The sequence below is a fragment of the Podarcis bocagei genome (assembly GCF_964188305.1).
Source record: "Podarcis bocagei genome assembly, chromosome: 18".
Taxonomy (NCBI): domain Eukaryota; kingdom Metazoa; phylum Chordata; class Lepidosauria; order Squamata; family Lacertidae; genus Podarcis; species Podarcis bocagei.
In genome coordinates, this window is record NC_138144.1 from 7,367,668 (window position 1) to 7,384,381 (window position 16,714).

Here is a 16,714-nt window from a genome sequence, read left to right on the forward strand (position 1 = left end):
TGTTTCAGAGGATCTGCTTTGGGAATGCCTAGCATGGCATGCAACCCAAGCAGAGTGAAATAAAGTGCAAATTTCTCATTACCTGGGAGATTTTGATTCAGGTGTGCGGACTGGGCCATTTTCTTCTGCTGGATCCTCCCAAAGTTTCTGAGAAGACAATGGGAACCTAGAAAAGGTGGGGAGGAATAACACTTGGGAGTTAAGACTCATATATTATTTTTCTGTGATATCTGTGCAGCAGCCGCGTAAAGATGCACCACTAAACGCAGTGGGAGTTACTGGAGTATGCAAGCGTTGGGTTTCCCTGCATGGGCGGCAATGTTGTGCACCCTTACCTGCAAGTAAGCCCCATTGAATTGGTGGGGTTTACTTCCTAGGCTTGCCCGACCACAATATGTCTTAAGACAGGTAATGAGCCCTTGGCAGCCTCTGTTGACTTCTGAGATCCCAAACCACATCTCTGTAACAAGGAAGACTAGCTATTTACTTTTTTTTTTAAGTGACAGCTGAAATTGTCAAGAAACTGAATCCAGAGCCCAATAAAACATTCTCATGTGTGTGTCCCCGACCCACCCAACACACACACATTGTGCAGAATCACAGAAGATGCACCACCTAGTTTATAAACCCATCTCCACCACCCAGAGGTCTCCCTTCCCACTTCCAGCTGCTTTCCCCAGCAGCAGTTCTGAACCCCTTGCTCTGCTCTCAACAAATATGGCAAAGTCACAGAGTCAGGACTTTCCCCACTGCGGCTGTCCCCGAGCGACAACAAGCCTCTGAGAACGTGCAGACTATGCGCACCCCGGGAGAGAAGCGACAAGAAAGCCACCTGGGATTTAGAAGCACGCGTCTTCCAGGCCTCCAGGCTGATAAATTGAAAAACCCCTCCTTGTTAGGACTTGCCTGCCTGGGATCAGCGCACATTCTTCCTCCCCTCTTCTGGCAGCATCTCTGCACTGGCTCGCGTCCTAGACGCCTGCCTTTCGGAGCACAGCTTCATTGCTGCCCCAGGACCGTGCGGGTTTTCTCGACAGCAAACCCCCCCACCCCCCCCCCAGTAACACCCGCAAGTCCAGCTCTGCAGCTTTTGCCTTGGCTGAATTGCTGGCGCATCCCAAACGGCTGCAGATGTTCAGTTTGTTGTTGCTTTTTTCCGCAAGCGTCCGAGACGCAAATCAGAGTGAGTCCAGCTATTTTAACGTGGCCAAAGGGTGGAGTGTTTTTAGTTTAGTGCAGAGTTCAGTGCATTCAGTTTGTACAAACTTCACACACACTCACACACTACATACGCTGCGCTTCTGTTATAAATTCATAGAAAATCAACCATGCATCGGATTTGCACTGTTCCACTTTTATTTTACTCCATGAAGGAAGGACTACAAAATGGGGAAGGTTTGATACTGGGCAGCCTTAATCCCTTGAGCATTCCAGCACATCCACAGGAGCCCTGCCCAGTTGCTATGCCAACCCTGATGGTCCTAGACAGAAGACCATCAAGATCACAAAGAACTTGCATATGGGAGTGGATTCAGCGCAGACTGGAACAAAGGACAATAATCAGCTCTTCCCTCTGGGGGCAGGAAACTGCAAACTCCCCTCTGTCACCTGGAAAGTACTCATGGGGAGGGGGAAAGGGGGAACCAGCCAGGTGATAAGATACTCAGGTTACCACCACCCTCAACCCCAGGTTACCCCTCAGGTTACCCCTCCCTCAACCCCTCCTTTCTGTGATGTATGCATGATGTTTCTGGGGGTGGTCTTGATCTACAGGGTGGCAATTTCAGAAGTCTTTATAAGACCTTGCACACCATTTTTTCTGTGTCTCTCCTGCAAGTGAGGGGAGCACTCTGTTCCAACAGTTCAATAAAGGCCAAGCCTACAGGCTGCTGTTTTGCTCCAAGTTATCCTGGTTGGTGTCTTTGTTTTTGTCCAAGGGAGCCCTCGGATTTTTCCGTTAACAGAACACAGACGGGAATTCATACGTGTGTGTGTCATTAAAGTACGCCTTGCATGCTTGCATGAATCAGGACAGCGGACGTGTTTGGAACGCCAGCACAAACCGGGCATGGCATTCTCCAAAGCGGTCTCTGGGACCATTTCCTGCCACTTTGGAGCGCTTTCAGACGCTGGCTGCTGCTTCTCGGCTGGGCAGCATCAATCAATCACACGTTCTAAAATTAGCTTCCCTTGCGGAGATGAAGGGCCCTTCGAAAACAGCACTGCCTGCCTCTTCCCTCGAAATGCCAGGAATGAGGCCTTTTCAAAATCCCCAGACCAGGGGAAACAGCAAAAGGAAAATAATAAGAGGGACAGGACAGAGAACCATCTCTCAGCTGGAGAATTTCGTTGGGACAAATACCATATTTTTTGCTCTATAAGACTCACTTTTCCCCTCCTAAAAAGTAAGGGGAAATGTGTGTGCGTCTTATGGAGTGAATGCAGGCTGCGCAGCTATCCCAGAAACCAGAACAGCAAGAGGGATTGCTGCTTTCACTGCGCAGCGATCCCTCTTGCTGTTCTGGCTTCTAAGATTCAGAATTTTTTTTTCTTCTTGTTTTCCTCCTCCAAAAACTAGGTGCGTCTTGTGGTCTGGTGCGTCTTATAGAGCGGAAAAATGTGGTACCTTTCTGCCTAAGCTGAAATTTTCCAAGCGTCCCAATTTCCCAGGGACAGCCCCGGAATTACAAGAGCCATCACAGATTCCGATTTGATCCCTGAATGTCCCTGAATTTACCTTTCCATCTACGTCTCGGAGAACAATTAAAAGTTGGCGCTTGCGTGTGTAGGGGCGAAAACTGAGCCCTGTTTATCCTGAAGATAAAATCCCTGACCAAATGAAGGGAACGGTGAAGCTGTCATATGACGCCCTTCCTATAATTTTGAAGGGAAAAGTCACCCATCCACCTTAAATTATTTCATTGCAGTGCTTCCGTTTCTTAGGAAATGCATGGAGTGTTTATTTCTTTATTGTAAATGGAGACTTACAGTGTCTACTCAGGAGTAAGTCCCACTGTATTCAATGGAGCTGACTCCCAGGTACCTAGGTCAAGACTGGGCAGCCTCACACCGCAATCCTACACATTTTTACTCAGAACTAAGTCCTACTGAGTTCAATAGGATTTGGGACTCGGGTGGCGCTGTGGGTTAAACCACAGAGCCTAGGATTTGCTGATCAGAAGGTCGGCAGTTCGAATCCCTGCGACGGGGTGAGCTCCCGTTGTTCGGTCGCCTGCTCCTGCCAAGCTAGCAGTTCGAAAGCACGTCAAAGTGCAAGTAGATAAATAGGTACCGCTCCGGCGGGAAGGTAAACAGCGTTTCCGTGCGCTGCTCTGGTTCGCCAGAAGCGGCTTAGTCATGCTGGCCACATGACCCGGAAGCTGTACGCCGGCTCCCTTGGCCAATAAAGCGAGATGAGCGCCGCAACCCCAGAGTCGAACCTAATGGCACCCATCTCTTTACTGGCCAAGGGAGTAGGTGTACAGCTTCCGGGTCATGTGGCCAGCATGACTAAGCCGCTTCTGGCGAACCAGAGCAGCGCACGGAAACGCCGTTTACCTTCCCGCCGGAGGGGTACCTATTTATCTACTTGCACATTGACGTGCTTTCGAACTGCTAGGTTGGCAGGAGCAGGGACTGAGCAACGGGAGCTCACCCCGTCATGGGGATTCAAACCGCCGACCTTCCGATCGGCAAGTCCTAGGCTCTGTGGTTTAATCCACAGTGCCACCCGCGTCCCTAAAGATGGCTTTAAAAGAGGATTAGACACATTCATGGGGGCTATCGAGGGCCACCAGCCACAACTATGATCTGCCACCAGTGGCGTAGCGTGGGTTATCAGCACCCGGGGCAAGGCAAGTAATTTGCGCCCCCTAACCCGTGGATTTGCGCCCCCTAACCCTAACCCCCAGATGTTGCGCCCAGTGCGGCCGGCCCCCCCTGCACCCCCCACGCTACGCCACTGTCTGCCACCATGATGGAACAAGACCGTTTTCTGGTGCTCCAGAGGGCAGGAACTAAACTGGTGGGTCCAAGTTACAAGACCGGAGTTTCCAACTCAACATTAGGAAGAGCTTTCTGATGGTAAGGGCTGTTCAACAGTGGAACGGTCTTCCTCAGAAGGTGGTGGACTCTCCTTCCTTGGAAGTTTTTAAGCAGAGGTTGGGTGGTCATCTGTCAGGGATGCTTTCGCTGAGATTCCACCATTGCCAGGGGTTGGACTAGACCAGGGGTCAGCAACCTTTTTCAGCAGGGGGCCGGTCCACTGTCCCTCAGACCTTGTGGGGGGCCAGATTATATTTTGGGGGGGAAATATGAACGAATTCCTATGCCCCACAATAACCCAGAGATGCATTTTAAATAAAAGCACACATTCTACTCATGTAAAAAACACGCTGATTCCCGGACCGTCCGCAGGCCGGATTGAGAAGGCGATTGGGCCGCATCCGGCCCACGGGCCTTAGGTTGCCTATCCCTGGGTTAGATGGAACCCCTTCCAACAATTTTATGATTCTAAACTCCTGCCCCACAACATCACCGGCATGCCCCCGAATTGGGCAAAACGGCTCACTTGGCATTGTACTGGTTTCGGAATTCTTCCCATTGTAAAAACAACAACAACATTGAGTCAGGTCGCCAGTGCAGAATTCAAAATCGTTTTAGAAACACGGAGACCCTGGGAAGCATTCAAAGTGGCAGAGCTCTCTGGGAACGACCGGAAGTCGCAGGGAGCAGATTCTGGGACTGGATCTGTGCCAGGAAGTGATCTCATTGTCTGTCGGCGCTGCAAGCATTGAGCCCAGATGGAGTAGGACCTCTCCCCCAGCAAAGAACGGTGTGGGTGGGAAAATAACTGTCCCCAGTGCTGTGAGCCAAAAGGAATGGGTGGGGAGAAGCCAGCCGAAAGCCAGTCCCACCTTATCAGCTCAAAAGCGGGTTACTTTCTAGATAACTCCTGGGCCAATGAAAACACAAGCCGAGTCCAGATCCCACGTCGCCCAGAGAGCCCCACACAAAGCAATAGATTTCACTGAGCATCACTGGATGCAGATCACAGGCTAGGAAGAGGCTCGGGGTATCACCCAAGGTGTGGCAGTGTGTATGTTGTGGAGAGGGGCGGAATGAAGATTGCTAAATTGGGTGGCCAGCTACAGGAGATCATGGGGCACCATTTAGGGCTTTCAAGGTCGGCACCAACACTTTGAATTGTGCTTGGAAACGTCCTGGGAGCCAATGTAGGTCTTTCAAGACCGGTGTTATATGGTCTCTTAAGCAGACAGATATATTGACCCATCGCCCTTTTGCAACCCAGTTCATGTTTCCAGCACAAGTAGGCCATTTCCTATGGAAGCCTGTATCTCCAGGGACCAGCTCACATCTTGCACCAATTCTGAAACTGTTTTGCTTGTCCAAACCAGAGTGGCATAGTGGTTAGAGTGACCGACTACACATAATTCCGAGCACAATTCAAAGTGTTGGTGCTGACCTTTAAAGCCCTAAATGGCCCAGTAGACCTGAAGGAGCGTCTCCACCCCCATCATTCTGCCCAGACGCTGAGGTCCAGCTCCGAAGGCCTTCTGGCGGTTCCCTCCCTGCGAGAAATGAGATTACAGGGAACCAGGCAGACGGCCTTCTTGGTGGTGGCTCCTGCCCTGTGGAATGCCCTCCCATCAGATGTCAAGGAAATAAACAACTACCTGACTTTTAGAAGACATCTGAAGGCAACCCTGTTTAGGGATGTTTTTAATGTTTGATGTTTTATCATGTTTTTAATATTCTGTTGGGAGCCGCCCAGAGTTGCTGAGGAAACGCAGCGGGGTATAAATAAGTTGTTGTTGTTGTTGTTGTTGTTACTGGGACAGACCAGGTGTGACCTTAGGGGCCAGTCATTGCCTCTCTGCCTAAAGCTACGTCACAGGGTTTTTGTGGGAATTAAACAAAGAGGTGGAAAAATCATGTACAGTGGTACGTCGGGTTACATACGCTTCAGGTTACATACACTTCAGGTTACAGACTCCGCTAACCCAGAAATAGTGCTTCAGGTTAAGAACTTTGCTTCAGGATGAGAACAGAAATCGTGCTCCGGCGGCGCAGCGGCAGCAGGAGGCCCCATTAGCTAAAGCGGTGCTTCAGGTTTAAGAACAGTTTCAGGTTAAGTACGGACCTCCGGAACGAATTAAGTACTTAACCCGAGGTACCACTGTATTGGGCTGCTTGGAGAAAACTGATGGGGTCTAAAATGTCAGGAATAAAAACAAACGGGGGGGAATAAGGAGCGCGGCTCCTGTCAAACCCCCCCAGGCAGGATGGGCTTCCCAGAAGAGGGAGGAGGAGTGGGGCACATGGAAAATAAATCCCATGAAAGGAAGTGAGACAGGGGTGGGAAGAATCCCAGCTTCCGTAAGAGAAGGGAAATTACAGAGGCCTCCATCCGTTGTGGGAAGAAAACCATTGTCTTGCTCGGCACGACTGCCAACATCAGCGGCCGGGCGACATCACAGGCTTCCTGGAGTGCAAACAGACAGCAGACTAACCGCCGGCTGGGCCAAGGCTCGTAATCGGTAGCAGCACACCCTTACTGAAAAGCACGGGTGCGAGCAGAAAGCTGCCACATATATTTGCTCCCCCCCTCCCCATTTTGCAGGTCCCTGTCTTCCCACCTTTAAGGGTGCAGTGCAGGTGTGCGTGGGAGGGGAGCCTTAGACCCTCCAGGTCATGGGTAGGCAAACTAAGGCCCGGGGGCCGGATTCGGCCCAACCGCCTTCTAAATCTGGCCCACGGACGGTCCGGGAATCAGCGTGTTTTTACAGGAGTAGAATGTGTCCTTTTACAGTGGTTCCCCGCAAGACGAATGCCTTGCAAGACGAAAAACTCGCTAGACGAAAGGGTTTTCCATTTTTGCGTTGCTTCGCCAGACGAATTTCCCTATGGGCTTGCTTCGCAAGACGAAAACGTCTTGCGCTTTTTTTTTAAAGCCGCTTGAAGAGGCGCAGTTGCGACGGACCGTGCTTCACAAGACGAAAAACATCGCAAGACGAAAAGACTCGTGGAATGAATTATTTTCGTCTTGCGAGGCACCACTGTATTTACAATGCATCTCTGGGTTATTTGTCATAGGAATTCGTTCATTCCCCCCGCAAAAAAATATAGCCGGCCCCCCACAAGGTTTGAGGGACAGTGGAGCGGCCCCCTGCTGAAAAAGTTTGCTGACCCCTGGTCTAGGTCCTTGCTGAACTACATCTCACAACAGCCCCAGCCAACATGGCCAATGGCCAGGGCGAATTGAAACTCTGAGTTTTAGCGTGGTAGCAGCTACACCTCGGAATTCCCTGCCAGTTGAGATGGGCCATGGATTCCTCATTTGAGATTCCTGCATTGCAAGGGGTTAGACTTAGATGACTCTCAGAGATCCAACTCTGCAATTCTACAGTTCTCTGACATCAGAGTACACATGCCGTTGTTGCACACTTTCCGGGGTCTGCTGAAAACATCTTTGTTTGTTTAGGCAAATCTGCCCTGACGCACAGAAGTTCCATGCCTTACAAACTTCTAGCTTATGGTTGGTTTTAATTAGTTTTGAAGTTTTTTTAAGACACCAGTTTTTAACTGTCTTTTATTGATAAGTTTAATGGGGTGTTGTTGCTGTTTTTGGTAAACGGCTTTAAATAAAATAAAGGTAAAGGTAAAGGGACCCCTGACCATTAGGTCCAGTCATGACCGACTCTGGGGTTGCAGCGCTCATCTCGCTTTATAGGCCGAGGGAGCCGGCGTACAGCTTCCGGGTCATGTGGCCAGCAGGACTAAGCCGCTTCTGGTGAACCAGAGCAGCGCACGGAAACGCCGTTTACCTTCCCACCGGAGCAGTACCTATTTATCTACTTGCACTTTGACGTGCTTTCGGACTGCTAGGTGGGCAGGAGCTGGGACGGAGCAACGGGAGCTCACCCCGTCGCGGGGATTCGAACCGCCGACCTTCTGATCGGCAAGTCCAAGGCTCTGTGGTTTAACCCACAGCTTTATTTATACTAAAATTGTTAAGTGTTATCTTACAACAAATTGGGAGCTTTTGCAAAGCAAAATTGCAAATTCAAATGTATCCCTATTGTGTTTTATGACTTCCTTGATATTGTATGTGGGCTGGAACTGGTCTGTGACCGAAATAATAAAATTCACCAATTGTGCTCATTAGAAGCTGCAAAGGAAACTCACTCCAGAGATGTCCTTCACCTCAGCTTTTCATAGAATCATAGACTTGTAGAGTTGAAAGGAACCCTAAGGGTTTTCTAGTGACTAGTCCAACCGTCTGCAATGCAGGAATCTTTTATCCAAGGTAGGGCTCAGACGTGGGTGGCACTGTGGGTTAAACCACAGAGCCTAGGACTTGCCGATCGGAAGGTCGGCAGTTTGAATCCCCGCAACGGTATGAGCTCCCGTTGCTCGGTCCCTGCTCCTGCCAACCTAGCAGTTCGAAAGCACAAAAAGTGCAAGTAGATAAATAGGTACCGCTCCGGAAAGGTAAATGGCGTTTCCATGCACTGCTCTGGTTCGCCAGAAGCGGCTTAGTCCTGCTGGCCACATGACCCAGAAGCTGTACGCCGGCTCCCTCGGCCAATAAAGCGAGATGAGCGCTGCAACCCCAGAGTCAGCCAGGACTGGACCTAATGGTCAGGGGTCCCTTTACCTTTACCTTTACCTTTACTAGGGCTCAGACCCACAACCCCCCATCTCCCTGCAGTCTCCTCTTCTCCAGGCTAAACACACCCAGCTCCTTCAATCATTCCTCATAAGGCATGGTTTCCAGACCTTTCGATAATCTTGGTCGCCCTCCTTTGCACAACTTCCAACTTGTCAATATCCTTCTTAAATTGTGGCACCCAGAACTGGACACAGGACTCCAGGTGTGGTCTGACCACACCTTGATCTGTGCACTTGTTTTTGGTAACCTAGAATAGCCTTAGCCTTTTTTGCTGCTGCGTCACACAGCTATTCGGGAATGATAAAATGTTAAAAACTCCCTGCTGAGAGGAGGAGCTGTTTGAAAATGTAACGGACTCCACTGGAAGGTGGTGAGCTCTCTGCTGGATGATTCTAAACAGAGGTTGAGAAGCTGTCTGTCGGGGATTTTCTGTAGATGTGACTCCTGTATTGTAGGGGGTTGGACTGAATGACACCTGGGGTCCCTTCCAACGCTACCATCCCACGATTACTGTCATTTCTAAATATTAAACTGCTTTATCTCTGCACAATTGTCCTCGGAAGGTCTGACGCCAATGCGTTCTAACGTGGGAAGCATCACAGAGAATGTGAGGAAGTTATATGTTGAAAGAAAATTTTGTGAAAATGATGTACTGGTGGTACAGTTATACCTCAGCTTACAGACGCTCCAGGTTGCATTTTTCCGGGTTGCGGATCGCCGAAACCCAGAAGTACCGGAACGGGTTACTTCCGGGTTTCGGTGGTCGCGCATGCGCAGAAGCGCTAAATCGCACTTTGCACATGCGTAGAAGAGCCGAATTGCAACCTCCATATGCGCAGACGCAGGTTGCAAACACTGTGGGTTGTGAACGTGCATCCTGCACGGATCATGTTCGCAACCTGAGTGTCCACTGTATTTAACTCCTAGCAAATTAGCAAAAATGTATAAAACATGCTCAAATGTATGCTGGAAATGTAAGGAAAAAGAAGGCACCTTTTATCATATGTGGTGGAACTGTGAGGTAGTAAAAGGATTTTGGGAAATGATATATAATGAGTTGGGAAAAATGTTTAAAACAACCTTTGTTAAGAAGCCTGAAGCCTTCCTTTTAGGAATTCTAGGTGCCGAAATCCCAAGGGAGCAGAAAAGACTATTTATGTATGCAACCACGGCTGTGCAGATGTTATTGGCCCAGAGATGGAAAGGAGATAAAGTCGCTACCAGAGAATAATGGCAGATGAAGTCGATGGACTATGCTGAAATGGCTAAAATGACTGGAGGAATCAGAAATAAGGAAGGAAGACCAAAATTGTAATAAGGAATGGGGAAAATTTATAACTTACCTTAAAGACCTTTGTAAACAGTTAAAATCGTTAGTAGGGTTGGAATAGCACTTGTCGTTTAAGAGTGAATTCTGGACACAGTGGAGATGTAAAAGATTTGCACCATCATAAAAGATGCAGGAGGAAATGATTAACAATAGGACCTGGATGGAAGTCCAGTAGATTCACTGGAAATTTGTTATTTTTTTAATGTTGGGTATATCTCTGTAAAAATTCAATTTGAAAACCCAAATAAATAAATTTCTTTTTTAAAAAAGAGACAATGTGAGAAATGGACACCCCTCCCAGCTCCCACCAACAGATGACAATCTCAGCTTTTATCTTTGGACAAGTTGTCCTGCCTCCCTGCAACACTTTCCCCTGAGCGGTAAAACTCTTGATTTATCAGCCTTGGGGTCCAAGGCAGACAGGAAACCGGCTTCCTCTTCTAGTGAGCAGTCAGGAACCAGTGTGGAAAGCTGCCAAGGCAATTAAACCATCTGGTGCCAGAGAGAAAGAAGGAGAAACGGAATAATTTAAAGCTCTCTCACACACTCCCGTGTGACCCACAGCTTGACTCTTTTACCTGAGTTCACGGCTGGCTGAATATTAATAGAATCATGGAACTGTGGAGTTGGAAGGGACCCCCAATGGTCATCTAGTCTGACCCCCTGAAATGTTGGGCTAGCCATCAGGTGCTCTTCCAAGACTCCAGCCACTCAATGCAGCTATCCTGGTTTGGTCCTGTTCCCAGAATAACTTGAGTCCAGAAACCTCTCTTCAACTCAGAAGTGAAAAGGTGGTTTGAGTGGTGATTCTAAAACTCCACTTGCAAAAATACCAGGGTGATTGGTGGTAGTACCAGAGTCCCTCCTCAGAGTCCTACTAACTTAAGAAGGCAGTCCAGTCATAGACGCTCAAAACCAAGTCTCAGGATGTGAGATTCCTACGTTGCGAGGAATCCAACACTACAGATGAGCTTACTCCCAAAGTAAGTGTGGACAGAGTTTCATCTACCCAGGACTGTTCTATACCCAGAATCAAAACCCTCGACGTTCAATGCTCACAGCCAGATCCTACGCAGCGCCGTCTCCAAAAAGTTCCAAGTTCCACCGAGCTCATCCTTGCTCAGAGGAGACCCGCTGGCGTTGACAGGCCGGGAAGCAAGCCGTGTCTGCCGTCGAACCCGCTGTGCGCACGGCAAACTCAGTGGCTTTACTCCCAAGTCAACCCACAGAGCGCAACAGCTTTAAGGCTGGGAAATCACGCTTTGTCCAGCGGGAGCAAGATCCATTGGAGACAGTGGGATGGGCTTCCGAGTAGACCAGCACTGGCTGACCCGGGGCCAGGATCCCAGGACCAGGTGCGCCCAGAAGACCCATCCGCGCCAGAGTTGCGCCAGTGCGCCTTTCCCCCTTCCGCATTCCGCCTTACCTGCCGCCTCGGGCTCAGCGCATCGCAGCGTCGCGCAGCTGCTCCGGGAGCCACCCGGGACGAAAGACGCGCAGGAGGCAGCGGCTGGGCTGCGAGAACATCTGGCCAATTAACAATGGAGGGCGGAGACTGCCTGGCCCAAAGGGGACTTTTTGGAGAAAGGTGGAGGCTTTCAGTCTAAGACAGTGGCTCTCTTCCCCCCTCCCTCCGGGCCACACTTTCAGAATAAAAATTGGCTCTCACCGCACCAGTGGCGTAGCGTGGGGGGTGCAGGGGGAGCCGGCCGCACCGGGCGCAACATCTGGGGGCTAGGGGGCGCAAATCCACGGGTTAGGGGCGCAAATTACTTGCCTTGCCCCGGGTGCTGACAACCCACGCTACACCACTGCACCGCACCGAGTTTTTTTTTTATGGATACATTGGAAAACAAACAGAAATAACTCCTTGCACTGCTTGATTTAAAACATGGAGCACCCCTTCTTTATGTGATCATGGGATACCCAGAAAGCTTTAAACAATGCAGGAATCATTCCCAAAATATATTTTTTCTTGCATATGTACCTTAAGTATGTATGCAAACTCAATGAGAGGTGTCTGCTTGCTTTTGCGGGGTAATCTCATTTGGAGACTGAATCAGTGGCGTAGAGTGGGTTGTCAGCACCCGGGGCAAGGCAAGTAATTTGCGCCCCCTAACCCGTGGATTTGCACCCCCTAACCCCCAGATGTTGCGGCCGGACCCCCTGCACCCCCCACGCTACGCCACTGGACTGAATCTGATTTGAGACAAGCAAACTCTCATCTCCTCCCCAAGACAAAGGAGCCTTTATCTTTTCCGATCTGGATAGTATGCTATGCTACACCATACTGAAATGTTTAAATCAGTGATGGCCAAACTTGGCCCTCCAGCTGTTTTGGGACTACAACTCCCACGATACCGGAATAACCGATTTGGATATTCCACAAAAGAGGAAGGGTATCTTTTTATATGCGACGGCGGCAGCAAGAGTTTTGATCGCAGCAAAATAGAAGAGTAATGAAATCCCCTCTATACAAGATTGGATCCAAAAGCTGACAGAATATGCCGAATTAGATGGTTTATCAGAAAAAAATAAAGAATAAATCAAAACAGGAATTTGTTTCAAAATGGGAGGTTTTCAAAGAATATCTGAAAAATAAATGTAGTCGTTTAAATTCTGTTGCAGCATTTGAGGAACTTCAGTAATAGTTGCAAGGTAGATATAAGAAATTAGATTTATTGAGAATAAGTTTAATTATGATAAAAGTGTGTATTGGCATTAAGTAATATGAGTTTGAAATATGGAATAGATGGGAGGTTGGGTCTTTAGTGTTAAGACCAATAGATGTTTTATTGTTTGCTAAGAAAATTATGTTTCTATGGTTATTTTTGTAATTTGTGTGTAATTTGGTATTTGTGTTTTTTTTCTTTTTTCTTGTATAAATAAAAAAGTTTATTAAAAAAAAACTCCCATGATCCCTAGCTAACAGGACCAGTGGTCAGGGATGATGGGAATTCAGGGCGGGGTATAGATCAAGAGAGACCCTAGGCCAGTGTTTCCCAACCTTTTTTGGGCAAAGGCACACTTGTTTCATGAAAAAAATCTCGAGGCACACCACCATTACAGCCCAGTGACGTCAGCGCGCAGCGTCACGCCGGGAGGGACATGAATTGCTAGCAAATTACATAATCACCTCCTTGAGGGCTGGCTCATCTTCTCCGAAGGCAGAACCCCATTAATTAACAGCACAGACTCACACCATAGCCAAGACGAGGGGGGGAAACCTCAGTCATGCACAGTCATGCACATGTGGGGGCTAAATGAGGACGAAGACCGGGCAGAGAGCAGGGTTCAAATCACCCCACCTGGCCAGGACAATCCCTGGGTGCTCCCTTGGGCCACTCGCCTGACCCACCTCGCAGGGCTGTTGTTGCGAGGATAACACGGGGAGAACCACGCGCGCCCCCGGGAGCTCCTTGGAGGAGAAAGCGGGCGATGAATGCAATGCACGAAATATATGAGAGGCGACCAGGTTTTGCAGGTGAGGGGCCCCCGCCAGCCTCCGCTTCCAACACCCGGCGCAACGACGCCGAAGTTTCCCCCCGGGCTTGGCTCGGGGAGCAGCGCTGCTCCCCCCCGGCTCCCCTTTGCCCTCCCGGCTCTCTCTGCCGCCCACTGGGGACCCCCCTCACCTGCCAAGTCCGGAGCGCCGGTGGAAGTTGCATGCATGCATGCAGGGCGCCGCGTTGCCATTGCATTGCACTGCACTCCATGCAACGCCTGCACGCATGCATTGCCTTGCACGCCCGCCAAGGGGTCTCCCCGCGGTCCGATGCGTCCCCTCCGGCGCGGATGCAGCATTGCAAAAATAAAACCCCCCCGACGCAGCCCTACCTGGGGGGCAGCCTCCGCCTCCGCCGCTCCGCCTCCACAGGGATCCCCGGGCTCCATCCTGCCGCCCGATCTCCGCGGGGGCGCAGGCAGGCTGTGCGGGGTCTGCGCAGAAGAGCCCCTGCCCGCCCGGCCGCTGCCGCTGCGCTCATTCCATGGCCGGGAGAAGAGCGCTTCAAACAAAACGCCCGGCCCGCCAGGCCACGCTGGGAAACGTAGTTTGCGCACCCCGCGCGGGCGCGGAGCCCAAGGGCGAGGGGACTACGGATCCCGGCAGCCCCCGCGCCGGGGACGGAGGGGGAGAGGCCGGGTGTAGGGATGGAGGGACGGGTGGGCGAGCGAGTGAGTGGCAGCCGCCAAGCCTTGGCCGAGAGCCAGGAAGGGCCTCCCCGGAGGAGGAGGAGGGAGGCGCAGAGCGGGAGGGAGGGAGGGAACCCCAGGGGTCATCTAGTGACGGCGCCCCAATCGAAAATTTGACTTAAAAAAAAAATCTTTCGAATTTTTTAATTTTCCCCGCGGCACACCAGGCAACATCTCGCGGCACACTAGTGTGCCGCGGAACAGTGGTTGGGAAACACTGCCCTAGGCCAGGGATCAGCAAGGCTTACCAGGCATGGGCTGGATCACTCCCATGGAGATCCTCCGTGGGCCAGACCCTGCCCTCGCATTAAGTCTTGAGTTTGCAATTTTGGAAGAGGGGAGACTGCCTGCTAGCAGGGGTATTCTGAGGGGGTGGGGGCGGTCCGCTCCAGGTGCCATTCCAAGGAGGGGGGAACAAAATGCTGCCCCCGATCAGCAGCACCCCTCAGGGCGTCCCACTCACCGTGCGACACCTGGGCAGCACACCACATCTCAGGACGTGCACCACGCCCCCAGGACGCACGCCACACCCCTGGGATGCGCGCCACGCCCCCTGGAACAAGCACCACTTTGGGTCTTGGAGCAGGTTGCTTTGCCTCTGCCTGCTAGAGAGCAGGCCGGCTGGTGAGGCCCCCTAAATTTAGAGGCCCTAGGCTTCAGCCTACTTAAAAGGTAAAGGGACCCCTGACCATTAGGTCCAGTCGTGACCGACTTTGGGGTTGCGGTGCTCATCTCGCTTTATTGGCCGAAGGAGCCGGCGTACAGCTTCCGGGTCATGTGGCCAGCAGGACTCAGCCGCTTCTGGCGAACCAGAGCAGCGCACGGAAACGCCGTTTACCTTCCCGCCAGAGTGGTACCTATTTATCTACTCACACTTGACGTGCTTTCGAACTGCTAGGTTGGCAGGAGCAGGGACCGAGCAACGGGAGCTCACCCCGTCGCGGGGATTCGAACCGCCGACCTTCTGATCTGCAAGCCCTAGGCTCTGTGGTTTAACCCACAGCGCCACCTGTGTCCCTGGGTAAATCATACACCCAAGCAAACCATGTTTTTCAGGTATGCATTGCTGAGATGATATTTCCGCTTCCTGAATGGGTACAGTTGCTATTTTATGGATGTTCTCAGCAGGTACCTGTTCGTATTATTATTGTTATGGCTCTGTGTGTGGCTGTGCTGCCCTAAAACCAATGCTTTAAAGATCTGGATGTGGATCTGTCCTCTCCACATCTGGTTCTCCAAGGTTTCAGAAAGGTTCCTGATGGTGAAGCTGGGACGGGAGCTATGGACTTTCCCCATCTCTTCTACGTTGCTTTGCGTCTTCATCCAGGCTCTGAAACCTTTTGCGCTTCATGTGCAACGCTGGGAAAGGCACTGCCTTTGGGGCACAGAAAACGTGATTATCTCACCAGCCCTGCCACAACGCCCCTTTGACATTTCAGGCAGAGAGGGAAATAGCCAAGTTGGTTCGCCGCAAAGAACAGCCCTTGTCTTTCAGAACCGGGAAGTTCTGCCAGGGGAACATAGGAACGGCAGGAGGAAGCATCCGTTTTTAGAACCATTTGAGAGCAGGACGCCACACATTATCAAAGAGCCTTTCATGCACATATGTATTGAAAGGGCTGCGATTTTGGGAAAACAATCCTCCTATTCAATCCAATCTCCCCACCCCCTGCCCCCCATTTTATGATCAACAGCCTTCAACTTTCCATTCCGTTCCCCCTTTTTTTCTTCCCAATTTTTTTATTGATTTTCCACATCTATCACAAAAAAGACATAACACAACACATAAGAAAGAAAAACACTACAATACACAAAGCTAAATACAAAGAAAATTTGTATCTTTAAATGCCTAATTATCATTACACTGACAACTGACTTCCTCCAATCCCCTCTAACTGAATTTCATTATATCACCTGTGTAACAGTTCTCCAAATTCATATTTCTAATAATATTAACTCCTTTCATTTACTAACCTCTTCTCCTTTATTAATATTCTAATCCTTAATACAGTGGTGCCCCGCAAGACGAATGCCTCGCAAGACAGAAAACTCGCTAGACGAAAGAGTTTTCCGTTTTGGAGGTGCTTCGCAAAACGAATTTCTTATGGGCTTGCTTCGCAAGACGACAATGTCTTGCGAGTTCCTGCTGGTTTTTTCCCCTTGCCCCCCCTTTTTCTAAGCCTCTAAGCCGCTTATCAGCTGATCCGATCAGCAGATAAGCCGCTAAAAGCCGCTAATCCGTCAATGGGCTTGCTTCGCAAGACGAAAAAACCACTAGATGAAGAGAATCACAGAACGGATTCTTTTCGTCTTGCGAGGCACCACTGTATTTACTACCACATATTCTAATTCTACTCCTAAGCCTTTTTATTACCTCCAATAAATATCTCTTTATCTTATATCACAATATTTAGCTAAATATTATTTCAATTTCTTCCAATCCTCTTGTATCTCTTATTTCTGGTTGCGGATTCTTCCAGTCAGGTCGGCCAGCT

General features: G+C 50.1%; 1 protein-coding gene across 3 annotated transcripts in view; it reads right to left on the bottom strand.

The window, feature by feature from the left end:
• KANK3 (KN motif and ankyrin repeat domains 3) overlaps positions 1-11,575 on the bottom strand; it is a 33,552-nt gene extending 21,977 nt beyond the window's left edge. The window contains exons 1-2 of one of the 3 annotated variants that reach the window (XM_081177641.1): positions 11,452-11,575; positions 83-166 (exon numbers count right to left, since the gene is read on the bottom strand). In XM_081177641.1, coding sequence (XP_081033767.1) covers positions 83-119 — 37 coding nt within the window. In that variant the 5' untranslated portion in view covers positions 120-166; positions 11,452-11,575. Of the gene's footprint in view, positions 1-82; positions 167-902; positions 1,179-11,084; positions 11,253-11,451 lie in introns of those variants that run through there. The other 2 variants (XM_081177639.1, XM_081177640.1) reach the window with 2 other exon arrangements.
• Between the last annotated feature and the right edge of the window lie 5,139 nt (positions 11,576-16,714).